Below are 27985 nucleotides of genomic sequence, written 5' to 3'. Positions count from 1 at the left end.
GGCAGTGGCGCGCGCGTCAGCGTCAACGCCCGCGCCTGCGCACTGAGTGCGGCCTGGTCGTCGTCTGCTGCGGCGGTGGAGGAGTCCGGCGGCGGCGGCGGCGCAAGCACCCGGCCCGGCTCGGCCAGCCCTTCGCCTCCGGCTTCGGCTTCCCTGGGCTCGGGGCTCCCCGACCCCGCCTCAGCCCTCCTGACCCTCGCACCCCGGCCGTGGCCGCCCGACTCTGCCGCCGCAATGATGATGATGGCGCTGAGCAAGACCTTCGGGCAGAAGCCTGTCAAGTTCCAGCTGGAAGACGACGGCGAGTTCTACATGATCGGCTCTGAGGTAGCCCGCGGCGTGTCCTCTCTCTCCGGGCCCCTGGCCGGCCTGGTCCCCGCGGGAGCCTCGGGGCGGGTCTGCGCGCCGGGAACGCGCGTCTCCATTCATCGCGGCGGGCGGGCGCGCGCGTGCGCGGCCGGCCAGCGGGGCGTGGTCTGTCTGTGTCTGGGGGCGTGGTTTGACCGGGGCGTGGTTGAGCAGGCCCCCGCCCAGCGCTCGGCCGCCTGGGTTCACTCACTGGTGTTGCTGAATCGCGGACTCGCCCGGCTGCCAGGGCTGCGGCGTCCAGGGGCCCCTGGGCCACGCTGAGTTCCACAGCTCCAGCCGGGCACATAGAAACGGGGTGTTAAGTTATCTCTTGCGACATGTGGGGGGAGATGTTGGACCCCTTGCACGCACCCCTCCCACACTGCTGGAGCTGGGATCCTGAAATCGTATGTTCGAAACACGGGGCTTAGTGAGGGCTCACCCCCTTCGTGTTCGTGAACTTTGAGGTGGGCGGGGAGTTGTTCTGACCTTTGATTACCAGTGAGGAAACAGGTTGGGAGGAGGATGCTTGCTTTTGGATGGCTAAGGCCGCAGCCCCGGAGTTAGATCTATCAGCAGTTCGGAAGCGCTTGACACTTCGGATATCTTGAACTAACTCTGAGTTAGTACAGGGGAAAGAGCCTTAAGCCTTTAATCCTTAACTGAAAGTGACTTTTCAGCACTTTGTTGAATCATGTGGATGACTAACTTTAGGAAAACCCTACAACTGGTTCTTCACTGGTAGTTTATAGCAAGTATATTTTTTCCAGATTGCCTCAAACTAGGCCTTTTTGGCAGTCCCCGGTTTGTGTGTGTACATGCACATACACATATATTTTTAAATTATGGATATGCAATTTAGACGTGCAAACACCAAGTAGTAGTGTCTTCCTCATGTAATGAGTTAAGTGCAGATCTTGGAGAGTTAAAGCAGTTACAAATGCCAGCGGTTACTTCTCCTTGTAGCAGTTTTCAGTATTAGACATTTCATTCCTTTTTTTTTTTTTTTTTTTCCCCCACAGTGTTTTTTTTCCATCACAGTTGAACATAGTGTGAATGAATTAAGCCTCATGATGGTCACACTGAGGCTTCCAGGACTCCCTGTGATTCCTGGCTTGTCTGAGTTGTATTGAGTTATGAGACCAGTGTTTTCAGTAGCATCGGAACCTTAGTGTTTCCTTTTTTCACCAGTTTTTGAAAAACACAAGGGGCAGGATGCAACACATTTTTCATGTCATCATAAAAATACTACTCTTCAAAGCTAGCTATGCTGAGGAGAGGAGCCAGTGCCTGCCATCTGCCATAGCTCAGAATGGTCCTCATCGGCCGGTGGGCACAAAGGCAGTGGAGGAGTTTCAGTTTGTGATGATGGACAGGTTGTTTAGAGAACCTTTACCTGGGATTTCCCTGGTGGCGCTGTGGTTAAGAATCTGCCTGCCAGTGCAGGGGACATGGGTTCGAGCCCTGGTCCGGGAATATCCCACATGCCGCGGAGCAACTAAGCCCATGAGCCACAACTACTGAGCCTGCGATCTTGAGCCTGCGAGCCACAATTACTGAACCCATGTCCTGCAACTACTGAAGCCCGCGCGCCTAGAGCCTGTGCTCTGCAACAAGAGAAGCCACCGCAATGAGAAGTCCAGGAACCACAACGAAGAGTAGCCCCTGCTTACTGCCACTAGAGAAAGCTTGCGTGTAGCAACGAAGACCCAATGCAGCCAAAAATAAATTAATTAGTTAATTTAAGAAAATGAAAGAAAGAAAGAAACCTTTACCTGATCTAACGGTCAGGGAGAGCAGTCAGTTTAGCATTGGCTCTGAGTCGGTGGTACTTTTGAAAATCAAGCTTGCGTTTATTAGGTGGAGCCCGCAGCCAGGTGGGCAGAACGTCAGGAGGCCTGGTTCCAGCTCTGCCTGTGTGTCACTTTTCTCATGTATGTAATGAGATGGTTAGACTAGATGGTCTCTAAGATCTTCCCCTTAGCACATTTTAGATTCTAGAAAGCTAACTGCAGTCTTCTCTTTCAGCCCTGTTGAGTGAGAACGTTTGTCCTGAGATGCAGTTTATAGAGACCAGATGGGAGAAGGGAGAGGCAGTTTGCTTTCTGGGGCCTGGCTTAACAATCATCAGGCCTTGGGAGGCCTGGGAAGGGTTCAAGGTCAGAGTGCTGTCTACTGATAAGCAGCAGCTCCTCTGACAGCATTGGGTGGATGGCCCCCAGGCCCCTTGCCCTTGGCAAACAGGCGCAGTATTCAGAGAGGTGGGCCCGCCAGAGCAGTACCCTCAGCGCCCCCACACACTTGGGTGTAGCAGCCTTGGGAGGGCATCCACAGCTGCAGTGAGCGTGTCACCCTTCCCCTGCCATCTGCAGGCAGCCGTTGTCACCACGCCAGAGTCACAGCTGAGAGGATCCTAGGAAATCCCCATAACCACACCTTCGTTTTCCATTTGGGAAACCCGGGTCCAGAGGTGGCAGAGGCTGGTTCGTGGAAAACCCAGGAAGGCAGGCCTGGTCTCCTAAGTTCTGAAGGGACCTTGGGAAGGGCCTAGGAGTGTGGGAGGTCTGCAGGACCTGCAAAGTAGTAGTGGGGGCATTATAGTCAGTGTCTTTTCAAAAACCTGATGGAAACTATGTGTTTACCCTTGGACGGTAACCACACTCAAGCCAAATAACTGGCATGGGTCTGTGCCTGCAGTGGGGAGCACCAGTGACCCTGTGGCCACTTTCTCTTGCACTGTTCGGCAGCCCTGGTTGGGCATCGTGTAAATCTTTGATTCATGAAAAATGGAGAAACTTTTTAAAAATAAATATACTATAATGGGGTAGGTAAGTGGGAAAGTAGTAGAAGTGGTCCTTCGTGGGTGAACTTCACAGTTGATGAACATCTGACAGAGATGTAGGGAGACCCAGAAAAGGGAAGTGATGCCTGGTCACAGGTGGAGCCAGCACCCAGTCCACCTGCTGTCCCTGGCCATGTGACTCAAGTGTTCGTTTTTGAAAAGTCAGTGAAACAATGGAGTTTCTTTATAAAAACTTTAGGACTAGATTTCTTTTCATCAAGTAAGTCGGCCTTCGAGTATTTGGTACAGGCAAACTGAAGCTATTGTTTGGGGCAGTAATGATTTATATAGCAATCTAAGGATTGCTGATAAGTGCATTTTAAACTCTTTGGAAAATTCCTTTGGTATTTCTGGTTTGAGTTTTGTTACTAAACAAAGCAACAAAGGCCATGGGGGAAATTATCCTGCATCTGTCTAAAATTAAAAGACCTTTTTGGTCTTTATTACATCGTAAAAATATCAAAGTCTTAAGATAAAAGAAAGTCAGAGAGGCCTTACATTTCTGGAAAGTGCCACAGATCCTTAGTCCAAAATCAGAATCACTTCGAGCTTCTTAGTGAGCTCGGGGGGCCTGCCTCCCCAGTATCTGGTCAGGCCTTTCTGAACTTGGTCCTGTCGTCAGGATGCAGATGTTATTACCCCTGCCAGAAGGACAGATGTAGGCCAGATACGAACTGCTGTTGAACCCCTGATGTCAGCAGAATGTATTTTTACTGCTGCTGGAAGCCTGGCGCCTGGAGGCCTGGGGGCCAAGTCGAGGTGTGTTTGTCTGTCACTTATCCAGCAGAGCCTCTGAGCCAGGGCCCTCCCCTTCCTCGAGGAGCTGCGACCCTTATAATGAGCCTTCTCGCTTTACTCATAGGTGGGAAACTACCTCCGTATGTTCCGAGGTTCTCTGTACAAGAGATACCCCTCGCTCTGGAGGCGACTAGCCACTGTGGAAGAGAGGAAGAAAATAGTTGCATCGTCACATGGTAAAAAAACAAAACCTAACACTAAGGGTGCGTCTTCACGAGGGTTTGTAAACCTGTTTCAAAACCACTCGCTTATGTCATGAAGATAAAACTTTTTCACTCCGGAGCGTCTTCACGGCAGCCCTGACCTTAGGGTGGCGGAGCGTCCTGGGGTCCCCCTGGAGCGGGTGGTCCTCCGTCAGGGTCGGTCAGGGTCAGGTGTTGGCAGCGGGCGGTGGGCGAAGGGGGCGGGGCCAGGGCGGAGAGGGTGTTGTGAAGACTGCTGGTCTGAAAACGTTTTAGGAATGCTGTGATGCTCTACCATCTGCCGCGGGCGTGTTGCCATCGTCACCCTCCATGCGCCCGGGCGGCGGGGGGCTGCCCCAGCCCCCGCTCCCCTCCGGCTTTCACCGCTTCGCTTCCCAGCGCACATCCATCGTGTGGCACTTGGTTCTGGCAGTCGGTCCGCTGGCGCTCGTGTGCATGTCCCGCTTGGGGCTGTGGGGCGCTGCTACCCGACCCGGGAGGGCGGGCAGAGGGTGCTCCTCACCTCTGAGCTGGGGAGAGGCCCTGTGCCTCTGGCCTCAGTCGAAGCTGCCTTCCCTTTGGCAGGGTTGCCTAGCGGAGCCGGCCCGGCCCTTGTGTGCGTGTGCCCAAGTGCGTGTGCGTCCCTGCGTGCGTGTGCCCGTTTACGTGCGTGTGCCCATTTGCGTGCGTGTGCCTGCGTCCCTGCCTGTGTGCATGTGCGCTTCGCAGTCCGTCCCATGCCAGTGCGTCTGTAGGCGCTGCGGTGGTCTCGTCTATCGTATTCTTTTAATGCAGGAGCCGGAGCTGCTTTTCTATGCGCTGCTGTAACCTTTCACTCCCTCCCGCGCTTTCCAAAGCCTCCCTGGTCCTCCCTCCACCCCAGTGGAGCGCCAGTCACTAACCAGTGCGTCCCCAGCTGCGCTTGCCCCTTGGATGCCTTGGCGACCCTTCGGCCTTGCGCTCCTCGCGCTCGGGAGACTTTCCTGTAACCATCTGTCTCTCCACCAGGCTCCCTAGGCGAGCTGTGGTCGAACTGCCTAGAACTCCCCGCTCCCGGGCAGCTCGCATCCACTGGCGCTGGGCCAGGAATTCCTGTTTGGTGTACAGCAGCTCTTTCCAACTCTCTGGGCTCTTGTTTTAAAAGAAAAATATTTCTCATCCCTCATTTCATCTCCACCTTGCTTCGTGTCGTGGACTGCAGCGGTGTCAGACCTCTTCCCACTGGCGGTGTCACTCTGGAGCCTTCCTTTCCCCGAGAGGCCCCGCGGGCTGAGCTGCCCATGGGCGTCCCCTGTGCCTGGAGCCAGTGCTCCTCCCGGGACACGTTGGTCCCCGTCCATCCAGGGGGTGCTGACCCGGGAGGGCCTCTAGAGAAAGCCAGGGTCCAGACCGTCCCTTTGGAAGAGGCCAGCATTGGGCAGTAGTGAGGTTGACGCCCGCTTTCCCACCTCCTGCATGTGAGGACCTCAGTGCGCTGCATCTCCTGGCTGCTGCTGCTCGCTGCCCGCCCGCAGGGTGACCGCAGCCGCATCTCTGGTTGCAGATCATGGATACACGACCCTGGCCACCAGCGTGACTCTGTTAAAAGCCTCCGAGGTGGAAGAGATTCTGGATGGCAACGATGAGAAGTACAAGGCCGTATCCATCAGCACAGAACCCCCCACCTACCTCAGGTAGTGCACCCCCGGGCTCGGCTCGCTCTCGGGACACCCACGGGTATTTTTCTCATGCTCTGGAACAAAATACTTTTCAGTAATTTACCCACTGTGTTTACAGATCGTCTTAGCCAGGCTTTGAAGTTTTATCTGACTTTGGAATTTCTAAGAAACATAAGTCAAGTCTTGGGTTCTGGAGAGTCATTAAGAATGCTTTGAAAGTGGAATTCACTAATCTGTCAGAACAATTAGTGGCCCAGATCAACTCACAAAAGAAACAAACAATAGATTTGAACGTATCAACGTAGATCCTTTGAAAGAGCATTTACATTAACAGTTAAACAGGGGAGTAATTGGGAAGTTGCTACCTTGTAGAGTTTGTTCATTTAGATTTATAAGAAAAACTTGGATAGCCCAAGTATTTGTCTGTTTTATGTAGACAAATAGGTAAAGCGTGATCCACACTGAAGCACAGGAGTAAAGAAACACAGGGAATGATGTTTGTTCTTGGGTGTGATTTTAAAAATGCAAAGTAAAAAAATAAATAACTAGCAACATAAAGAACCGGGGAGGGCGTCATGGAGTGGGCACACTCACGCCCACCGTGGCGGTTCTGCCTCAGGCATTGCGGCCTCAAAGTTTTTTGTTGGTCTCTGATCTATTAATTTCACTCCTGGGAATTTGTCCCAGGGAAATAATTTATACCGTCAACAAAAACCATTATAAGTACAGAGATGCTATTGGTGGCATGTGAATTATAAAGAGAACTAGGGAGCCCCTTGAGTGTCCTGCCTCAGGGAAAGGCTGTGTGAGCGAAGATGCAGACACCCAAATAGTCTGGGATTACACGGTGTGGTGTGGGTAAGTAGACCCTGCAGCAACCCGAAACCTGGCTCACATGAGCGAGACGTGCAGAATACCTGCGTGATGCTTTCAGCTCTCAAGAAAACATGCATTTATGTGCATGAGATGGTGGGAGCACTAAGGTGGGGGGCAGGCCATTGTTTCAAGTGATGCGGTTGCGGAAAATCATGAAGGTGACATGATGCAGAGGTTGGGGATGGAAAGGTGAGTTATGTACAGTTGCTGCCCTCACGTTGCTCCCAGGTTACTAGGGACACGGCCCGAGTGTGATGAAGGGGCTCGCAGAGCAAGGTGGGAGCCCACCCACTCCTGTCGGTCAGCTTTTGGTACTTTCCTAGTAGTAAAAGCAACTTGTAATTTGGAGAGAAGAGTGAGCTCTTTGTGGGACATGGGTTCCTTGGATTACTTTGAGCATCATTTTCTAGAGAGTATTTACCAATGTGTCTTCTCACTTCTACTGGTCTGAAGGCCCAGAGGCCAGAGCCGTTGCCTAGTCTCTCTCAGCCTGGACTGCATGTCTAAAATAACTGTCTGAGTCTCTGCCTGCTTCAAACCTCCAGGAACTCACAGCCACCTGCTGAGTGCATCCGTTTCCTGCAGAGCACACCAGCCCCTGTAATCAGGACCCTCTCTGTGTCTCCAGCCCTGCTGCCCTCTGTGTTCTTCCTGAAATGCTCTCCTCTCCTCCACCCATGAACCGTGACTCAGCATTTAAGGCTTTGCTCCAGGGCTGCTCTTCTGGGCAGCCTTCTTGTACAGTCCCTTCCTCGCAGAAGGGACGGTGCTTCCGTGCAGCTGTGCCCAGCATGTAGCACGTTGGGTCATGGCTCAGGCACTGGGCTGGGGCCCCTCTGCACCTCCCCTAACCCAGGAGCAGGTGCTGGTGGGAACCTAGGGAATAGGCACCTGCGGAGTCTGGGGTGCACAGAGGTCCCCACTGGGACCTGGGGCCCAGCAAGGGCGCAGTGGGCATCCACTGACCACGACCTGATGCCTAGTGGGCAGTTTCGGCTCGTAGACTGAGTGGAGGTATTTCCATGTCTCCCAGGGAACAGAAGGCTAAGAGGAACAGCCAGTGGGTGCCCACCCTGCCCAACAGCTCCCACCACCTGGACGCCGTGCCCTGCTCCACCACCATCAACAGGAACCGCATGGGCCGGGACAAGAAGAGGACGTTCCCGCTGTGGTGAGTGGGCCTCGCCCTCTGACTCCACCGAGGTCCTCCAGCATGTTTTAGTTTCCTCCTCCCCAGAAAAACGCTCTGCTTTGACCTCCTGTCCCCGAAATGCTGCACTGCTCCTCCTTGGGGCTGGTCTCCCTCAGTGTCCAGCATGACTGGCCTCCACGTGGTCCAGCCTGGCTCTGCCTGTGCTCACCCCCAGCTCCTCAGGTAGCGTTCCTGGGCGCAGTCCCTGGACCTTTTCTCTGCCATCTGCATGACTCAATGCTTAGTTGCCCATGGTGCCAGAACAGAATGCCACAAACTGGGTGGCTTGAAGCAACACAAGTTTATTCTCACACAGTTCCAGAGGCTGGGAGTTTCACTGGGCCGGAATCAAGGTGTTGCCGGGCCCTGCTCCCTCCAGGGTCCTTTCCAGCTGCTGGCAGCTGCCACATTCCTTGGCTCGTGGCAGCATCACTCCAGTCTCTTCCTCCGTGGTCACATGGCCTCCTCTGTGTGTGTGAAATCTCCCTCTCTTTCTCTGACACTCTCTCTTTTTTTTTTCTGGCCGTGCCGCGTGGCTTGCAGGATCTCAGTTCCTTGACCAGGGATTGAACCTGGGCCACCACAGTGAAAACCTGGAATCCTAACCACTAGGCCACCCGGGAACTCCCTCTCCCTCTCTTTCTTGTGAGGACACTTGTGATGTAATTTAGGGCCCACTTGGACAAGGCTCCCTCGCCTTTTTTGCTCTATAAGGTGACAGTCACAGGTTCCAAGACTTAGGACACAGATGTCTCTGGGGGGCCATTTTTCAAGCTCCCGCCCACTAAGCTGTCTTCTGAATGCCGCCCCAAGCACCTCCGGCACAGGCTGCCTGCAGGCTTCTCTACTCCAGGACACAACAATCCCGTCCTTCCTGTGCTTGGGCCACAATCCTGGAACCCTTCCTCCTTCTCACACCATAGAGCCAGTCTCCACAAATTCTACTTGCTCAGCTCTCCAAGTGTCCAGAATCCAACCACCCTTGGCCAGCTCCCCACCAGGCGTGTGCCCCTTCACCCAGGGCAGGTCTTCTAGATGCCCCGTCACACCAGCATCCACCTGACAGAGTCCTGGTGGTGGCTGCCCCTCTCTGGCCCCGGCTCCTGCCGCCCTTCACCTCAGGCACAGTGGCCTCCTCAGCGCTCTTCAGCCGCCCAGGCGCTCCTGCCCTCGCAATTCCCTCGCTTCCTGCCAGCATCTGCAGGCTCATCCCTTTCCCCCTCCTCCTTCCCTCCTCACCCTTTCTTTTTCTCCCTTCCCATCTCTGTTTGAATGTCACTTCTCAGAGTGGTCCTCCCCTTTTAGAATGGCCACTCTGTCCCTTTCCCTGAAGGTGTCTCCTAGAGCATTCATGTCTGGGCCGGGAGAGGGGGGTGTTTTCCTCATTTGTTTGTTTATCTGTCATCTGTGCCCCCAGCTCTCTGAGAACAGTTCTCAACCCTCGGTCTTCCGCCCTTGCGTTTCTTGCGCCCACCCTCACCCCATATCTTCCCGCTTCGTCTTTCTAAAATGCAGGTGTGAGCACAGAACTGCCTTGCTCTCAGTCCTCCTGGGGCTCTCTCGGGGTCGAGGCTGGAGATGGAGAACTGTGGGCACTTGGACCCCTGTGGCTTCCCAGCGTCCTCCCACTGCTCCTCCGCCCCATCTGCACCCCTCCTTCCCTCAGCAGCTCTTGACTCTCTTGCCCCTCGGCCTTTGCTCAAGGGCTTCTGCTTTTGGGAGTACCCTTCCTTTCCTACAGTTTCCTGGGGAAGTCCTGCCTGCTTTGGGGCTTAAATCTCCCTTACTTCGGACATCTCCATCTTGTCCTGCTGCCCAAGTCAGCATCTCCCCTCCCGTCCTGCGTGTCCATTAGCATGGACCCCTGCTGGCACTGTCTCTGCCCACTCAGCCCATAGTGGACAAGTCCCTGTAAGAAGCGGGGTTTCCCCTCTGGTTAGGTCACAGTGACCAGTGGTGCAGAGAGGGAGGCCCTGGGTGCAGGGACCCCAGCCCCCCTTGCTGAGCATGCTGCTGCCTCCCTTCCAGCTTCGACGACCACGACCCAGCTGTGATCCATGAGAACGCGTCCCAGCCCGAGGTGCTGGTTCCCATCCGACTGGACATGGAGATCGATGGGCAGAAGCTGCGGGATGCCTTTACCTGGAACATGAACGGTACGTGGTGGCCAACCCACCGTCTTGCACACAGTCTTGTTTCCTGCCTGCTGCCCGTCGGGGGACCCTGGACTCTGATTGTGACATTCAGAGCATTGTGGAGTAGATTTGGAAGTTGTGGACTTTGGGTTCAAATCCTGGAATGCAAACCTGGTTCAGTGTTTGAAAATCAGTCGGTGTGATCCATCATATTAACAGACTAGAAAAGATAAATCCCTTGATTATATCAATTGATACAGAAAAAGCATTTAACAAAATCCAACACTCGTTCTTGATAAAAACTCAGGAAATTGGGAATAGACAACATGGTGCTGGAAGTACTAGCCAGTGTAATAAGGCAGGAAAAGGATATAAAAAACATACGCTTCAGAAAGGAAGAAATAAAACTGTCTTTATTTGTAGATGGCATGATTATCTACGTAGACAATCCCAAGAGACCTACCAAAAATACCTGCTAGAACTAATAACCAAGTCTTAGCAAGGTCACAAGACCCAAAATAAACATGCAAAAGTCAATTGTATTTCTATATATTATATACTGTCAGTGAACACGTGGACACTCAAGTGTCCAGTATAAAAATATGTTACTATTTACAGTTACTCAGTTAAGAAAAAAGGTGTAAATTTTACAAATATATAGTTTGTTTCAGGAAACATTTTGTATGCTGAAAACTATAAAGCACTGATGGAAGTAATTAAAGGAGATCTGAATAAATGGACAGACAACTATGTTCATGGATCAGAAGATTCAAGATGTTAATTCTCCCTAAATTAATATGCAAGTTTATTTTTTTTTCATTTTTATTGGAGTATAATTGCTTTACAATGGTGTGTTAGTTTCTGCTTTATAACAAAGTGAGTCAGTTATACATATACATATATCCCCATATCTCTTCCCTTTTAATATGCAAGTTTAATGCAATTTTTTTGAAAATCCCAGCAAGACATTTTGTAGATTTAGACAAAATTATTCTAAAATTTCAATGGAAAGGCAAAGGAACTAGAGTAGCTAAAGCAATTTTGGAAAAGAAGAAAGTAGGAGGAACGAGTCTTTCTAATCCCAAGACTTGGTGTGGAGCTGCAGTAATCAAGGCGGCATCTGAATCTACAATGATCATAGACTAAAAAAGTTAATTTTAAAAATCCTCTGCACAGTATACTCATAGGATGCTTGGCCTGAGCACCTTAGCTTTCTGCTACTTCACTAAAACTGGATGTATGAGTTATCAATAGTAGGCTAGCTGAGTGTTCAGGTCTGGCACAGTGGTGCTGTGAGGAGGGTTGGTCTCTAGCCCTTGTTCTGGGCTAGTGAAATAATGGAGTCAGTTGTCTGTTAAGCAGACCTCATTCTTTTTATTTATTTATTTATTTATTTATTTATTGCTGCATTGTGTCTTCATTGTTGCGCACGGGCTTTCTCTAGTTGCAGCAAGCAGGGGCTACTCTTCGTTGCGGTGTGTGGGCTTCTCATTGTGGTGGCTTCTCATTGCGGAGCACGGGCTCTAGGCACGTAGGCTTCAGTACTTGTGGCACACAGGCTCAGTAGTTTTGGCTCGCGGGCTCTAGAGCTTAGGCTCAGTAGTTGTGGCGCACGGGCTTAGTTGCTCCGCCACATGTGGGATCTTCCCGGACCTGGGCTTGAACCTGTGTCCTCTGCATTGGCAGGCAGATTCTTAGCCACTGCGCCACCAGGGAAGTCCCAGCAGACCTTGTTCTTGAAGATGGAATCATGCCGAGTGCTTGTGAGGGAATTCATTCTATTTTTATATATATATACAGATTTATTTATTTTACTTATTTATTTATTTTTGGCTGCATTGGGTCTTCATTGTTGCGTGCGGGCTTTCTCTAGTTGCAGCGAGCAGGGTCTACTCTTCGTTGCAGTGAGCAGGCTTCTCATTGCAGTGGCTTCTCTTGTTGTGGAGCACGGGCTCTAGGCAGGTGGGCTTCAGTAGTTGTAGCATGCGGGCTCAGTAGTTGTGGCTCGTGGGCTCTAGAGCGCAGGCTCAGTAGTTGTGGCGCAAGGCTTAGTTGCTCCACGGCACGTGGGATCCTCCCGGACCAGGGCTTGAACCCGCGTCCCCTGCATTGGCAGGTGGATTCTTAAACCACTGCGCCACCAGGGAAGCCTGGGAATTCACTCTTTGCTTTCTCTTCTCCGTGGCTCATCCCAGCTTGACACGTGGTCATTGAAGTTTGGGTTATGAGAAAGAGGGCAGGTCGGGGGAAAACATTTGACTTCATAGGACCGTGCTGTAGTCTGGCCAGTAGTGGACAGTCCCCATGAAGCTCATACCTGAGGCAGTTACATCTCCAGGATCCAGGATCCGTACCCACCCCCACGCCGTCACCTTGTTGAGTGCGTGTGCTGCCCACAGAGTCAGAAACTCAGTGGGAGCTTGTAAAAAGCCACACGCAGCCCCGGGTGATCTCTGAGGGATTTCCACTGCAGAGGAAGTGGTGGATGGGCATGCACCTGCTCCGTCTTCCAGTGGATGCTGGCTTCCAACTGGCTTGTCCAGAAGGAACCTGTGTCCCACAGCCTGGGGGGCATAACAGCAGGTTTTATCTCCTTCCAGTTCTGGAGGCTGGAAGTCCGAGTCAGGGTGTTGGCAGCGTTGGTTTCCTCTGAGTCCATCTTCTCCCTGTGTCTCCACGTGGGCTTCCCTGGTTGCCTGGGTTGGAAGAGGGGAGGAAGTGGCACATCAGCTCTGAAGTGCCTTTGCTTCCCCCCTCCCCAGACAGCTCACTGGTTAGAACTAACGGAGCTGTGCAGTCCTAAGCCCGGGAGTGGGGAGCCTGGGGTTGGGGAACACATAGGGTCTTGACCACCTCCAGAGGTGTGGGGGGGTGGTGTGTATGGATTGAGGGCCAGAAGGGGGGTGTTCGTCTTGTGCTTCCTCTCCTTACCATGTCTGGGAGGATCCATCGTCCTCATCTTCATGCTCATCTTCATCCGGGTGGGTTGGCAGAGGAGGACAGGCTGGGGGAGGTCAGGGCTGAGCACGGTGACATTAGGCCCTGTAGTCCACCAGCAATCCATACCTCTCACCTCATTTCAGAGAAGCTGATGACCCCTGAGATGTTTTCAGAAATTCTCTGTGATGACCTGGATTTGAACCCACTGACGTTCGTACCAGCCATCGCCTCCGCCATCAGACAGCAGATCGAGTCCTATCCCACAGACAGCATCCTGGAGGACCAGTCAGACCAGCGTGTCATTATCAAGGTAGGCAGCTCCCCGCCCTGCACCAGGGCCTTCCTTGTACTGGTGGGGGTCATGGGGTGCTGAAGCTACGTGGAGGCTTCAACAGAAGCCTGTCTGGGATTCATGCTGTGGGACAGGGCTTCTGGAAAGCTGTCTTTCAGGCAGCTTATCCCAGGAAAGGCGTGGGCTGACTTCTGAGTAAGGTATCACATTCTGGACGCTTTCGGGGTGCTGCTGTGGCATTGCCAGGCGTGGAGCAGAGCCTGGGTGGTACAAAGGGGGTTATGCCAGCTGACGGGTAGAGCAGGGAAGGCTACAGTAAGATGAGCACACTGCCACACTCTTCCCATGGGCAGGCTGGGCCAAGCACACCCCATACTGTCTCAGTAACCCCCACCATCCTAGGGGAAGATGCTGTGTTACAAGTGAAGAGGTGGGGCCACCTACCCCCAACTGCCCTGCTGAGAAGTGGTAGAGCTGGGGTTTGGGCCCAGGCCTGCCTGCTGCAGAGCCTGCTTGGTATGAAGCAATATCTCATTGTGGTTTTGATTTGCATTTCCCTGTTGATTAGTGACCTTGAATATCTTTTCATGTGCTTATTGGCCATTTGTTTATCCTCTAAGTCTGCATAAATCCTTTGTGTTTTTGAATCAGGTTTTTGTTCTTTTGTTGTTAAGCTTTAGCAGTTCCCTGGGTCTTCTAGATAGCAATCCCTTTTCAGGTAAAGTGATTTGCAAATATTTTCTTCCATTCTGTGGGTTGCCTTTTTATGTTGTTGATAGTGCCCTTTGATGCATAGAATTTTTTTATTTTGGTAAAGTCCGGTTTGTCTATTTTTTCATTTATCGCGTATGCCGTTGGTGGCATATCCGAGAAATCATTGCCAAATCCAATGTCATAAAGCTTTCACTCTGTGTTCTTCTAAGAGTTTTATAGATTTAGCTCTTACATTTATATGTTCCATCCATTTTGAGTTAATTTTTGCATATGGTGTTAGGTAAGGGTCCAGCTTTGATTTTTTTTGCGTATGTATATCCTGTTTTGGGCCCAAAACCATTTGTTGAAAAGACTATCCTTTCCTCATTGAATGGTCTTGGCAACTTTGTTGAAAATCATTTGACCACATATTTTGAGGGTTTATTTCTGGGCTGTCCCACTGGTCTATTGTCTGTTTTTTTGTCAGTACCACACTGTTTTGATTCTTGTAGCTTTGCAGTAAGTTTAGAAATTAGGAAGTGTGAGTCTTCCAGCTTTGTTCTTTTTCATCATTGTTCTGGCTGGACGTCCTTTGTCCTTAGATTCCATATGAATTTTTTTTTTTTCTTGGCCGAACCGTGTGCATGTGGGATCTTAGTTCCCCAACGAGGGATCGAACCCAGGCCCCCTGCAGTGGAAGCACAGAGTGTTAACCACTGGTCTGCCAGGGAAGTCCCTCCATATGAATTTTAAAATAGATGTTTTTCTATTTCTGCAAAAATATTGTTGGGATTTTGATAGGGATTACATTGGATTTGTAGATTGCTTTGGACAGTCTTGACATCTTAATAATATTGTCTCCCAATCCATGAACATGGGATGTCTTTCCATTTATTTATGTATTTAATTTATTTCAGCATATTTTTAAATTAATTAATTTAAAATTTTAAATTATTTATTTATTTATTTATTTTTGGCTGCCTTGGGTCTTTGTTGCTGCACACGGGCTTTCTCTAGTTGTGAGAATGGGAGCTACTCTTCGTTGTGGTGCGCGGGCTTCTCATTGTGGTGGCTTCTCTTTGTTGTGGAGCACGGGCTCTAGGCGCGTGGGCTTCAGTAGTTGCAGCACGCGGGCTCAGTAGTTGTGGCTCGCGGGCTCTAGAGTGCAGGCTCAGTAGTTGTGGCGCACGGGCTTAGTTGCTCCGCGGCATGTGGGATCTTCCCAGACCAGGGCTCGAACTCGTGTCCCCTGCATTGGCAGGTGGATGCTTAACCACTATGCCACCAGGGAAGTCCCTTCAGTGTGTTTTATAGTTTTCATTGTACAAGTCTTTCATCTCCTTAGCTAAGTTAATTTCTAAGTATTTTAGTCTTTTTGATGCTATTGTAATTGGAATTTTTTTCTTAATTTCAGATTGTTCATTGTTAGTGTGTAGAAATGCAACCGATTTTTGTGTGTTGACTTTGTATCCTGCTACTTTACTGAATTCATTTATTAGTTCTAATAGTTTTTTGGTAGAATCTTTAGGGTGTTCTACAAATAAGATCATATCATCTGGGAACAGAGATAACTTTACTTCTTCCTTTCCAAGTGGATACCTTCTATTTCTTATTTTTGCCTAATTGCTCTGGCTAGAAATTCCAATGCTATGTTGAATAAAAGTGGCAAGAGTTGGTATCCTTGGCTAGTTCCTGATCTTAGAGGAAAAGTTACCAGTCTTTCACCATTGAGTGTGATATTTACATTGATTTTTTTGTGTATTAATTTTGTTATGTTGACATAGTTTCCACCTATTCTTAGTTTATTGAGTGCTTTTACCATGAAAGCATGTTGAATTTTGTCAAATGCTTTTTTCTGCATCTGTTGACATGATCATATGGTTTTTATCCTTCATTCTGTTCAAGTAGTTTATTGCATTGATCGGTTTTCTTATTGAGCCATCCCTGCATTGCCAGAATAGGTTCCACTGTTTATAATTTATTTATATTGTTGTATCATTTATAATGGTGTGTAATTCTTCTAATGTGCTGTTGAATTCAGTTTTGCTAGTATTTTGTTGATTTTTTTTTTTTTTTTGGCTGCATTGGGTCTTCCTTGCTGCTTGTGGGCTTTCTCTACTAGCAGCGAGTGGGGGCTACTTTTCATTGCAGTGTGCAGGCTTCTCATTGTGGTGGCTTCTCTTTGTTGCAGAGCATGGGCTCTGGGTTCACGGGCTTCAGTAGTTGTGGCTCTTGGGCTCTAGAGCACAGGCTCAGTAGTTATGGCGCATGGGCTTAGTTGCTCTGAGGCATGTGGGATCTTCCCGGACCTGGGCTTGAACCCATGTCCCCTGCATTGGCAGGTGGATTCTTAACCACTGCGCCACCAGGGAAGTCCATTGAGGATTTTTTTTTTTTTTTTAAATTAATAGCTACTCTATTTATTTATTTATTTATTTTTAGCTGTGTTGGGTCTTCATTTAGTGCGAGGGCCTTCTCCAGTTGCGGCAAGCGGGGGCCACTCTTCATCGTGGTGCGGGGGCCACTCTTCATCGCGGTGCGCAGGCCTCTCACTATCGTGGCCCCTCCCGCTGCGGGGCACAGGCTCCAGACGCGCCGGCTCAGCAGTTGTGGCTCACGGGCCCAGTTGCTCCGCGGCATGTGGGACCTTCCCAGACCAGGGCTCGAACCCGTGTCCCCTGCATTAGCAGGCAGATTCTCAACCACTGCGCCACCAGGGAAGCCCGAGGATTTTTATATCAATGTTCGTAAGAAGTATTGGTCTATAGTTTTCCTTTCTTGTAGTATCTTTGCCTGGCTTTGGTATCAAGGCAATGAGTTATGAAGTGTTCCTTGCTCTTCAGTTTTTTGGCAGGATTTTTTTTTTTTAACATCTTTATTGGAGTATAATTGCTTTACAATGATGTGTTAGTTTCTGCTTTATAATAAAGTGAATAAGCTATACATATACATATACCCATATCTCCTCCCTCTTGTGTCTCCTTCCCACCCCTCTGGGTAGTTACAAAGCAATGAGCTGATCTCCCTGTGCTATGCAGCTGCTTCCCATTAGCTATCTATTTTACATTTGGTAGTGTTTATAAGTCCATGCCACTCTCTCACTTCGTCCCAGCTTACCCTTCCCCCTCCCTGTGTCCTCAAGTCCATCCTGTTTTTGGCAGGATTTGATAAGGATTGGTATTAGTTCTTCTTTAAACATTTGGTAGAATTCACCAGTAAAGCCATCAGGTCCAGGGCTTTTCTTTGTAGGGAGGTTTTTAATTACTGATTCAACCTCCTTGCTAGTTAATTTCTTTTAAGAGAAATATGAATTTATTTTTCTTAACCTATTTCAGTTTCTCATTATGGCCAACTAGCAGAAAAAGGGCACAGGTGAGAAAGAAGGGGGATGTCCTAGGAGAGAAGCGGCGGGGATGTGTGGGGTGCAGCTGTGGGACCAACACCTGTGTCCCTGTGCACAGCCTGTGGCCCCTGGAGGATGGCCCCTACTCTGCTCTGTGCTGTGTCTTTGTCCCGTAACCATGGTGGGGACGTGGGCTTGCAGAGTTGGCTACACCCAACTGCGTGGTTCCAGATAGGCGGGGTCGGCCACAGGGAGGGTCCTTGTGAGTCTGACAGCTGGCTTCTCTGACATTTTCTTGTAACTGAGTGTCATCTTTTTATTATCCTGATGGGGCTTGTGGGCAGCCATACAGAAAGTTGTCAGGCAGTTGAAAATCCACCTGGGACCATCACCTGCTCCCTGATCAGAGGCTTTCTTGGTGACTAGACAGCTGTCAGCCATGGGGTCCGTTCAGGCCCTCACACCCACCTATAATCCCCACCCATGGGATGGTGTCGGCTGGTAGGCTGCTGGGAGACAATCCCCAGGTTGGGGTCCTGCTTGGTTGGGGTCGTGAGGGCCTGCCAGCACTGGGGCCGGACACAGCTAGTCAGGGAAGGCCTGCTGCCGGGGGGGCAGAGCCTCGTGGGCACTGTGACCTGGGGGGAGCGTGCCACCTGGTAGGCGAGCATGCTGATGGCCACATCCAGGGTTTCCCGTGTGTCACAGACTGCAAAGGAGCCCGGTGCTTCTGGGACACAGTGGAGGACGACATCTGACCAGTGTCTCCTCACAGAGCAGCACCTTAGCTTAGGGCAGCCGCTCACAGGTGCTCCCGGAGCGGCGGAACGAAAACCCAGGCTGGCACTGTGACCAGGACACCTGGCCCTCCAGGGCCGTGGGGCTCAGTGCGGCTGAGGGTGGAGCTGTCAGACTCTGGGGGGCTGGTGGGCCCTTTCTGGGGAGGGAATGGCATGTGGGTGATACAGGTTGAAGCTGGGGAGCCTGCTTAGGGGGCCTGGCCCCACAGTCCAGCCGCCCCTCACCACCCACCACCCCCCTGACGGCTCCCACTCCCCACTCTGTGAGCTTCCCGCATCCTCTGTGGAGGTCTCAGGCCCTGCTCTGCCCAGACCCTCCCCCGGGAGCCCCACCCTGCTCTCTCTCAGCTTGTCCAGTTCTTCCTAAAATGCCCCCTCCCCCGGGCGGCCTTCCTGGGGCTCCTGGCTAACAGCTGACTGCACTTTCCACCCCTCCCCCTCTTCCCCTCAGCACCTACACCTCTGATATCCCCTCATTCACGTATTTAACCCCACACTGGATGTCAACCCATGAAGATGACTCTGTCTGTTTTTCCCACTATGTGTCCCCTGTGCGCATCCTGGGTCGGCAGGAGTCTGTATTTCTTAATAAACGATAGCATTGATGAGCAGTCGGCGCAGTGCACAAACAGGCACCGGTCTGCGTGGCACCCCTGATGGCCAGGCCGAGTGGTGCGCAGGGCGGTTTGGTCCCGTGTGATGTGTCCACGGGCTGCCTGCTGCTGCTTCGCTTTCCGGTCCTGTTGTGCCGACGTGGCTCACCAGACACGTGGTTCCTGCTGGAAAGGGCCGGCTCTTCCGATTCTCACCTGCAGACCTGCTTGGTCGCCCAGCAAGGGCGTGGCTTGGAGGCAGGAGTGGCGGGGCCTTGGCTGCAGAGTGGAGCGCCGTGCAGGGGGCCCAGAGGTGCAGGACTTCATGCACAGGTCAGGTGGTAGGGCCTCACGTTTCTCTGAAGGCATGGACGAGTCCCGATCTGAATTTTAAAAGCCCAGCTGAGCGCCTGGGGACAGTAGCATGAAGGGGCAGGTGCACCGTGGCCTGCTTGGCTGGCAGAGGGCTGGACAGCAGGGGCAGGGGTCTCCACACGATGCCCAGTGAATGCCGCCAGACCCCGAGTTGTCCTTCCTGTGAGTCGCTGATGCCCAGTTTCAGAGCAGGCCCAGGTCATCTGTGGGGTGAGAAGTCAGGGTGGGGAGCTCCTGGGGCACAGGCTGTGGCTGCAGGTGGCACGTCTCACAGATGCCTCTGGGGAGCGAGGCAGAGGAGCCGGCATGGCCTCCACTCCCGCCGCCCCCCACCCCCACCCACCCAGGCTCTGCCTGTGCCATGCGGGCTGTGGGTCTGTGAGCGCACGTAGCAGATGATTTCAGAGCAGGGCATGTTCCGTGAAGAGACAGAGTAGGGGGGTAGACACTGGCTCAGGGGAGGGCTCGGGGATAGTATCTGATGAGTGACCAGTGTTTATCACGTTGTAAAGATCCAGAGCGGCACGGTACAAGGGCAGAGAAGAGGGTATCGGCCGGTGCGGGGAGCGAGGGGGTGGGAACAGGGGCAAGGCGGGACTCAGGTGCCCGGGGCCCTCCAGGGCCCTCCCTAGAGGGTGACAGTGCCGGGCCCTGAACCACAGTCCCTCTGGCCGCCCAGGAGGTCTGTGGGGTCAGCCCCGTTTGCGGATGGGGAGTTGCAGCCAGAGGGATAAGGGCAGCCGTCCCACTTTCTCATGGGCCTGGAGGTGGGGGGATGCAGTTCTGCCTGCTCTGACTCGTGTTCCTGGTTCTGGCCCAGCTGAACATCCACGTGGGAAACATCTCCCTGGTGGACCAATTTGAGTGGGACATGTCAGAGAAGGAGAACTCACCGGAGAAGTTTGCCCTGAAGCTGTGCTCCGAGCTGGGGCTGGGCGGGGAGTTCGTCACCACCATCGCGTACAGCATCCGGGGACAGCTGAGCTGGCATCAGAAGACCTACGCCTTCAGGTAGGTCTCGGACAGGTGCCTCCTCCTCCTTCTGCAGACCATTCTGGGGACAAGGCTTCCCCCTGTGTGTGGTGATGCCTTTGGGACTTTCTGGAGCCTCATGATGCCGTCTGGCCGAGGGCAGCCTTGCGGGCTCAACGGCCTCTGTTGGCTCCTCCCATCCCCCATCACAGAGGAGGATCTAAGGAGGTGGCGGGTCTACCCCTCTGTCCTCACCCACTCTGCCGCCAACAGCCCCTGCCACCCTCACACGCCACTTCCTCCCTGCACTCACCCAGACCCTTCCTCGGTCAGGGTCGTCTGATGGACTGGCACTGAATCTCAAACAAGGGCTACTCCATGCTGCCTTCCCTGGAGGGGAGTCAAGAGGCTGCTGTCGCCTCTTGTTCAGTCAGAGAGTGGGTGGTGGGCGCCCCCGCTGGCTGGACCCGTACTGGGTGCCGGTGTGGAAGAGGGAGTAGCGTTCAGGCTGCTGGGGATGGGCAGGAGTAGGGAGTGTAAATGGAGCATTTGGTCCAGTGTCCTGGGTGCTGGTGGGGGTGGACCGGGGGACGGGGCTCTTCATGACACAGATGTGGCCTTCCTGTTCCTGGTGGCCCTGCTGTGCGGGCCTGGCCGGGGCAGGAGTCGGCGAGCGTTAAGTACATAGCAGAGCTCGCCCACCGACAGGACTGTTCGTCACATCCAGCCCTGTCCCCCGAGCTCCTTTACCTCGGCGGGATGGGGTGCCAGCGGGGGCGGCGCTGAGTATCTCTGCATCAAAACAGGATGTTAGGATTTATTCTGCTCGTCAAGCTGTCACCGTCCACATTTGGAGGCCATTACTGAGGGACCACCCCTTAAGGTGGTGCAGAGGAGCAAAGACGAAGAGCCTTGCAGAGACGGAACAGCTAAGGGAGCGCATGAGTCTGTTTGTGTCTCAGCTGGTTCTCCCAGAAATCCCAGGAGGTAGCCTTCTCAGTTTTCCTGTAGCTCTGAGCAAGAGAGAAGGAATGACCAACACCCGCAGGGCCTGAGGCCCCGGGTGTCCCAGCTGACATAACATGCATGGCCTCCCATAACCTCCAGCAGCCCCGCTAACTGGGGATCCTGCTCCACAGATGGGGGTCCAGGCCCATGCTCTGCATCCCATGGGAGGTCTGCTCACGGTGTCGCGGTGCGTGTCCACTGACGGCATGCAAGCTGAGGCCGACCGGCCTGGGGCCAGTCTGGGGTGGCCTTGCTTCCTAGAGTCGACCCTGAGGTCCTGGGAGTCCCTTATCCCCAAATGCTGAGTCAGAGCCCACATCTCACCGGTGTGCAGCAGGGGGACTTGGAGGGTGTCCACACACGAGCCCGCATCCCTCCTGCTCTGATTCCCGGGTCTCCGGGCTGTCGGCAGTGTGACCTGCAGCTCCAGAGCAGGCCCCCAGGGGCCCTGGGGGGTGCAGGTCAGGACGTGGATGGAGTGCTCCCATTTCAGCAGCCAGTTAACACGTTCCGTTGTGTGGGTGGGAATGACTCTGGTACTGAGGATGCAGGTTTCAAATCCTCAGGATCAAAGGCAGGGCCGCCCCACTGGGGACCGTCCCCTCCACAGCAGCTTGGCCCAGCCAGCTGGGTGGGTGCAGCCTGCCTGGCGGTCTGGAGGCGGCCACAGGCCTCCTTTGGCGTCAGGAGGGCTTCTGCACTTCCCCAGCCAACCAGGCCTCGTGGGCTCGCGTGTGCTGGGTCTGGGCTGGGCAGCGGGGTGCTCGGAGAGCTGGCAGGACAGGAAGGGGAGCGCGAGGTCAGGCTTTATCATCCAGGGGCAGGACTGCGGCTAGCAGGGGGCCTGGAACTTTTGTCTCCTCACCCCACCTCGCGTTCTCCCCACCCCTCGGGAGCTCCCCGGGAGACTAGTAGCAGCCTTTCCCTGCTGTCCAGACTCTGCCTGGGGAAAGGAGAGGGGCTTGCCGCGTCTCCAGGGCCAGGGCCTGCCTGGCCCACAGAGAGCTGGACTGGGAGCCCCGGCCTGGTTTTTGCTACGCGAGGCTTGGCAGCTGCTGAGTCACGTGACTCCTCAAGGGGACTTTAAGCTTTGGGCCCCATCACCTGTTGGAAGCACTCTGGATTCCTGTGAGCTGGTGCTGGCTGTCTCCCCCGGACTGAGCTCAGCCCGGTGTCTGGCCGCAGTGCCCTCCTCTGCGACAGTGGAACAGGCTAGTCACAGGCCATGCGTGAGCAGGGGCACCAGTGCGGAGAACAGGCAGCGGGCCAGGCAGGCCTGATGTGGGCAGAGGCAGGCAGTGAGTATGAGGGGGACGCGGGCGTGTGGCTGCTAGAGGACAGAGCTGAACCAGAAGGACATATAGATGTCCTGGAGCCAGCGGAATGGAGACAGAGACAGTGACGAGGGGGCAGGGCTTCCCAGGGGAGGGCTGGGCAGAGGGTGTGAGGGTGTCAGATGGTCACCGAGACTGTGAGGGGGGTGGCATCCTGCAGAGTTCCTCCACCTCCTCCAGGCCAGCCCTGCGCCCTGGCTGGGGACACAGAGGAGAACCAGCGCGCTGTCCAGCAGAGGAGGTGCGAGTGCCTGGCCACCGAGGCCAGAGGGTGTGGGCCGGGGAGGAGGCAGCGGGTGGCCAGGGCAGGAGTGGCTGGAGGAAGCTGGGGACAGGCAAAGGGTCAGAGAACCTGGCAGCTGTGCCCGGTGGGGGACAGAGGCATTGTCACTGGAACAGCCTCAGGGTTGGGAGGCACCAGGGTCGTTGTGGACTGGCTGACCAGAGCCACCAGAAGAGGTTAGTCCTGGGGCTGCAGCCCCTGCGCTGGCCCCACGGCAGGGCTGGCCGGCTTGTTTTCGTTCACCACCTAGAGTGTCGACTCAGTGGGTTTTTGTGTGTTTGCACAGTTTCGCAGTCCTGGGCAACCGCTGATCTACTTCCCGTCTGTAGATCTGCCTGTTCTGAAAACTTAATGTAAATAGAATCATATAACATATGGTTTTTTGTGGCCGGCTTCTTAGCATAATGTTTTCAGGGTTCGTCCATGTGGAGCCTGTATCAGAACTTCATTCCTTTTTGTGGCTGAATGATATTCCATCGTATAGACAGACCATACTTTATTTATCCAGTCATCAGTTGATGGTCATTTGGGTTGTGTTAACTTTTGGCTGTTAAGAGTAGTGCTGCCGTGAACACTTGTGCACAAGGTTTTGTTTGAACACCTATTTTCAGTTCTCTTGGGTATGTACCTAGGGGTGGAATTGCTGAGTCACGTGGTAGCTCTGTTTAGCGTTTGGAGGAACCACTAGACTTGTTTTCAAAGCAGCTGCGCCGTTTTACATTCTCTCCAGCAGAGCAAGGGCTCCAGTTTCTCCACATCCTCGCCAGCCTTTGTTATCTGACTTTTTGATCCTAGCCACCCTAGTGGCATCTCGGTGTGGTTTGATTTGCATTTCCCAATGGCTGATGGTGTTGAGCATCCTTTCATGTGCTATTGGACGTGTGTATATCCTCTTTAGACAGAAGGTTATTCATGTCCTTTGTGTTTTAATTGGGTTATTTGGTGTTTTATTACTTAGTTGTAAGAGTTCATTATATATCCTAGCTACAGGTCCCTTATCACATACATGATTTGCAAATATTCTCTCCCTTTTTGTGGGTTTGTATTTCACTTTCGTGACAGTGTCCCTTGAGGCACAAAAGTTAAAATTTTTTTATTTTTGATGTGGACCACTGTTTTAACGTCTTTATTGAATTTGTTACAATATTGCTTCTGTTTTGTTTTGGTTTTTTGGCGAGAGGCATGTGGGATCTTAGCTCCCCGACCAGGGATTGAACCTGCACCCACTGCATTGGAAGGCAAAGTCTTAACCACTGGATCGCCAGGGAAGTCCCACAAAAGTTTTAAATTTTGATGATGTCCAGTTTATCTATTTTTTCTTTTGTTGCTTGTGCTTTTGGTGTCATACCTAAGAAACGGTGGCCTGATCCAGGCTCCTGTCCCAGCACCATTTGTTGGAAAGACTGCTCTGTCCCCATCGAGTGGGTTTGGCCCCTTATCCAAAGTTAGTTGATCATAAACAGGAGGGCGACGTCGAGTTTTGCCCCCTCCTCCCAGCTGAGGAGCTGTGGGCAGGTTGCTCACCATCGCAGTCTTGTTCTCATCTACCAAGTGGGCACAGTCATGCTTCTCAGCTGGCCTCTTGTACCTCATGAGGTCATAAAAGTGAGGTCACATCGAAGATGAACCTCCAGGTCCTCTGCCTCCTCAGCCATGGCCTCCCTGCCTGGACACCGCAGGTCGCGGGAACATCAGGGTCCCAGGTGGCCTTGAGGCCCGGGAAGCACAATCCCCTCAGAGGGGATTCTGAGGGCGGCAGGGCGGCTCTCTGCCCGCATGTCCCCCGCAACACCTATGGGGCCTGCTGGCTCCAGGCCCATCCTTCCATGCCTGGTTCAAGCAGTTCTTATTTTAGAACAAACCCACTGGGGTGGAATCTTCCCAGAGACACGGGGAGGTAAACACAGGGGCCTCCAGGACCCACGCACCAGCTCTTGTTTAAGAGGAAAACATGTTTGCCTCCCCTCTGCATGGGCTTGGCGACTTTCATGTTTCCCCCTCCTGAGGAAGGCGGCTGGGAGCCCTCGAGGTGAGGAATGATGTTTGGGTCTGTGGCCGGCTGGTTTTGGGATTGCCAAACCGCCACCCGGCTGGGGAGCAGCTGTCAGGAGCGGCCGAGGAGGGGCGGCCCAGCCACGGGCCTCTGAGTCACCAACACCAGCTCCAGCTCCAGGCCTCATGGGCATGGACCCCACAGGCCAAGCTGTGGCAGCAAGAGGTGAGCCCCACTTCTGCAGGGGAGCAAGGCAGCCCTGGGCTGTGCCCCGTGCGCCCGCGGTCCCTGAGACTCCAGGCCGAGGAGCAGCATGAGGGGGGTGGGCGGGGGCTCTGCAGTCACACTGGGCAGCCCCTTGGTACGGGCTCGGGGGGCTGTGGGAGTGGCACCTGTCCCCCACATAGCGGATGTACGTTGGATGTTTAGTAATAGTGATCCTCTGAAATCCCTCACAGCAAGGACATTGTCCCCATTTTCGAGATGAGGTGTTAAAACCAAGGCCAGGGGCCCGTTTTTTTCTGTGCCATCATCCACCGGGCACCTCCCTGGGGCCCCCCCGCTTTCCCTCCTCCAGAGCTGACTCTACAGGGCTCCGGGTAGACGAGGGCAGGGCTTGGGCTGCACTGAGGCTCACTGGGCAGCCTGGGCTTGGCCCTCCTGGCAGAGGCGGCAGCTCAGTCAGGCACCCCCAGCCTTGGTGGCCTCGCTGAGGCTGACCCCCCCACCGCTGAGTCCACTTAGCCAGAGGGTGTGCAGGTGGCCCTCAGCCAGAGTCGGAGGCGTCTCTGAGGGACCCCAGGGTGGAGCGGTCAGGGGTCTTGGGTTCTGGGCCCCATGACGGGCTGAGGAGCCGTGTGTGGGACCATCGGGGGCAGTGGCCCTCGGTGAGCGGCGTCCGGACTCCTTTGCTTTCCTTTTTCGTGGACGCTGAGCGAGGCGGATGGCCCTCCCCCTCCCCGCAGGTGCAGTGGGAACAGCTGGCCCTGCAACGCTGTCCTGTGGACCCTTCCCCAGCATGCAGACCCAGAGTCGCTGTCGTGGTGTCTGCTGGGCCACAGCACCCCCGCCGCCCTGTTGGGGGCCGGGCACAGAAACCAGGCTCCAGGGTTCAAGCTGCCCGTGGGGCGTGGACAGCGCTTTCTGGGGCCTCTCCGGCTGCTGCTCTGTGAACTGTCTACTTCCTCCCGTCTTCCACAGTGAGAACCCCCTGCCCACGGTGGAGATTGCCATCCGGAACACAGGCGATGCTGATCAGTGGTGCCCGCTGCTGGAGACCCTGACAGATGCCGAGATGGAGAAGAAGATCCGCGACCAGGACAGGAACACAAGGTGCCTCCCCGGCCCCCTTTCCAGGCAGGACAGGACCGTCACCTTTCCCGAGACCCAGCAGGCCCCTGGATGATGAGTCCCAGTCTAGCCCTGCAGGGGACAAGAGTAGCCCTTGGGTTGGTCTGACCACAGCCTAGACTAGGTTTCGGGACCCCTGGAGAGGTGGGTGGGACAGAGGGCAGCTTCAGGGCCCCAAGTAGCAGACAGGCCAAGGCTGAGGGAGGGGCTGGGGATCCCACCTACCACATCCTGTCTCTGCCCCTTCCCCTGGCTGCCCTAGAGATCCCTGGTGGAGGGGCAGCTGCCCAGGGTCACCGCCCTCTCCCCTCCTGCAGGCGGATGAGGCGTCTGGCCAACACTGCCCCGGCCTGGTAACCACCCAGTGGTGCTTGGCTCCCACGGAGCATCTGGAAGATTGGACCGTCTCCCCTCCATCTTCTGGCAAGGAGGGGGCAGCCCGGCCATCCTGAGGAGCATGGGGCAGGGGCCTCCTGGTCATCCACCCCAGGGTACACATTCCTTTTGCTGAGCTCCAGTCCCTGCCGCCCGTCTCTGGTCAGGAAGAAGCCTCATTTTGGGTTGTGTTTTGTTTTTGTATAGGAGCCCCAGGCAGGGCAAGCAACATTTTTTAAATAAAAGGCGACAGGTCCTGTTTTGTTTCTTCAAAGTGGTGGCATAAAAACAGGAATGGGGGAGAGCACACGTGGTCGAGGCTGCGGGCTGACCCCTCACCCTCCTCCGCCTCATGTCCCCAGCTGGGCCTTAGCAGGGCCGTGGCTCTATTCTCAGCCCTACAAGGCCCCTGAGTCAGAGCAGTTTTGATTCCCCTTGGCCCCGGCATCCCACCCACCTGTGCTCGGCAAGTCCTTGCAGTCCCAGAGGGATGAGAAGGTGGTGAGGCTCAGCAGGCAGGGCCGCTTGCCCTATCAGCCACAGCTCCGCCCCCAGCCAGGAGCATGCTTCTCTGGTCCTTGGAGAGGCCCCATCTTGTGCGGTCATTGAGGGCGTGTTGCCAGCCCGGGTGCCCGTGCCCAGCTGTTCAGCTCCAGCAGGTGTGCACTGCTCTTGCCACACCTCCTAGCACCTCACACATAACAGGTGGACTGGGGCCCATCTCCACCCCCAGCTGATGCTGTGGCCGGGCCAGCCCCTCCCTCCCCACCGGTTGTGAGGAGTAACAGGAGAAGAGTGTGGAGCAGTACACCCAACCTGGCGCCAACTCGTAGAGTGATGCAGCTCTGCATCCTCTTCTGTAATGTGGAAGGGTCCCCACTCTGCCTGGGATGTGGGACCCAGGAGGGTGGCACATGGGGGCCTCCTCACTGGGCCAGGCACCGCAGGGTGACCCGGGCACAGCTACAGTCTAACTGAAGGCCATGGGCCCAGACCCCGCACCTTCAGTTGCTGGCAGGGCTGAGGGTCAGGACTGCTCTGCTCCCCGGAGCATGGCTGGGGCCCCATGGCACCCGGTACCCAGCCCAAGCCCCACACTGGGCAGGGGCAGAGCTCTGAGGGTTCTCGCTGTGGGAATGTGGGGTGAGATGGGGCTGGCGTCTGGGCTGGGGCGGAGGTGGTGGGGGGCTTCATGAGCACGTCCTAGGAATTTGTACTCCAGCCACTGCCCTTCATCCAGGAGTGGAACTTGCTGGACCCCAAGCAAGGAGACAGCTGGGCTTCACTGGAAGGCCCTGAACAAAGAGGAAGGCTCCAGGCCCAGCTGGCTTTGGAGACAAGTGGGCTCCACTGCTGAGGTGTGTGTTCAGGCCAGCAGGAGGTGGCCCAAGCCCCCAGCTGGTGGGTGGGACACACCCTGCCTGCCTCAGCCCACTGGCCAGGCTGGCCACCTGCCTGGGAGAGGCCCAGGGAGGGGCCTTCACATGCCGCCTGCCCACTGCAGAGCCCACTGCTGCACCAAAGGTTTCACTACAACGTCAAGGTCCAATTCTATGGCGAATACTTCTGTCATCTGTGAATGTGACAGCCGGTGGCTGGAGGA

At 54.2% G+C, this 27985-nt stretch overlaps 1 protein-coding gene across 2 annotated transcripts; it reads left to right on the top strand.

Annotated features, from left to right (window-relative positions):
- Positions 1–24: 24 nt before the first annotated feature.
- Positions 25–26656, top strand: SMARCB1 (SWI/SNF related, matrix associated, actin dependent regulator of chromatin, subfamily b, member 1). Of its 2 annotated transcripts, none has more exons than XM_036874723.1 (9): positions 25–327; positions 4053–4191; positions 5714–5843; positions 7738–7875; positions 9925–10052; positions 13115–13281; positions 19888–20078; positions 25858–25989; positions 26325–26656. In XM_036874723.1, the coding sequence occupies exons 1-9, from the start codon at positions 235–237 to the stop codon at positions 26362–26364; spliced, it is 1158 nt and encodes a 385-aa protein (XP_036730618.1). In that variant the 5' UTR covers positions 25–234; the 3' UTR covers positions 26365–26656. The 2 variants fall into 2 exon arrangements, with proteins under 2 accessions (XP_036730618.1, XP_036730620.1); XM_036874725.1 differs by having other exon boundaries at positions 49–327; positions 4053–4164.
- Positions 26657–27985: the final 1329 nt, after the last annotated feature.

The sequence above is a fragment of the Balaenoptera musculus genome, chromosome 14 (assembly GCF_009873245.2).
Source record: "Balaenoptera musculus isolate JJ_BM4_2016_0621 chromosome 14, mBalMus1.pri.v3, whole genome shotgun sequence".
Taxonomy (NCBI): Eukaryota; Metazoa; Chordata; class Mammalia; order Artiodactyla; family Balaenopteridae; genus Balaenoptera; species Balaenoptera musculus.
Note: the sequence above shows the minus strand (reverse complement) of the source record. Positions and strands in the feature narration are given on the sequence as shown.

Coding starts and splice junctions, on each gene's coding strand:
- SMARCB1 (XM_036874723.1), top strand. CDS start 235: ATGATGATGATGGCGCTGAGCAAGACCTTCGGGCAGAAGCCTGTCAAG. Junction 328..4,052: donor TCTACATGATCGGCTCTGAG/GTAGCCCGCGGC, acceptor CTTTACTCATAG/GTGGGAAACTACCTCCGTAT. Junction 20,079..25,857: donor CAGAAGACCTACGCCTTCAG/GTAGGTCTCGGA, acceptor CGTCTTCCACAG/TGAGAACCCCCTGCCCACGG.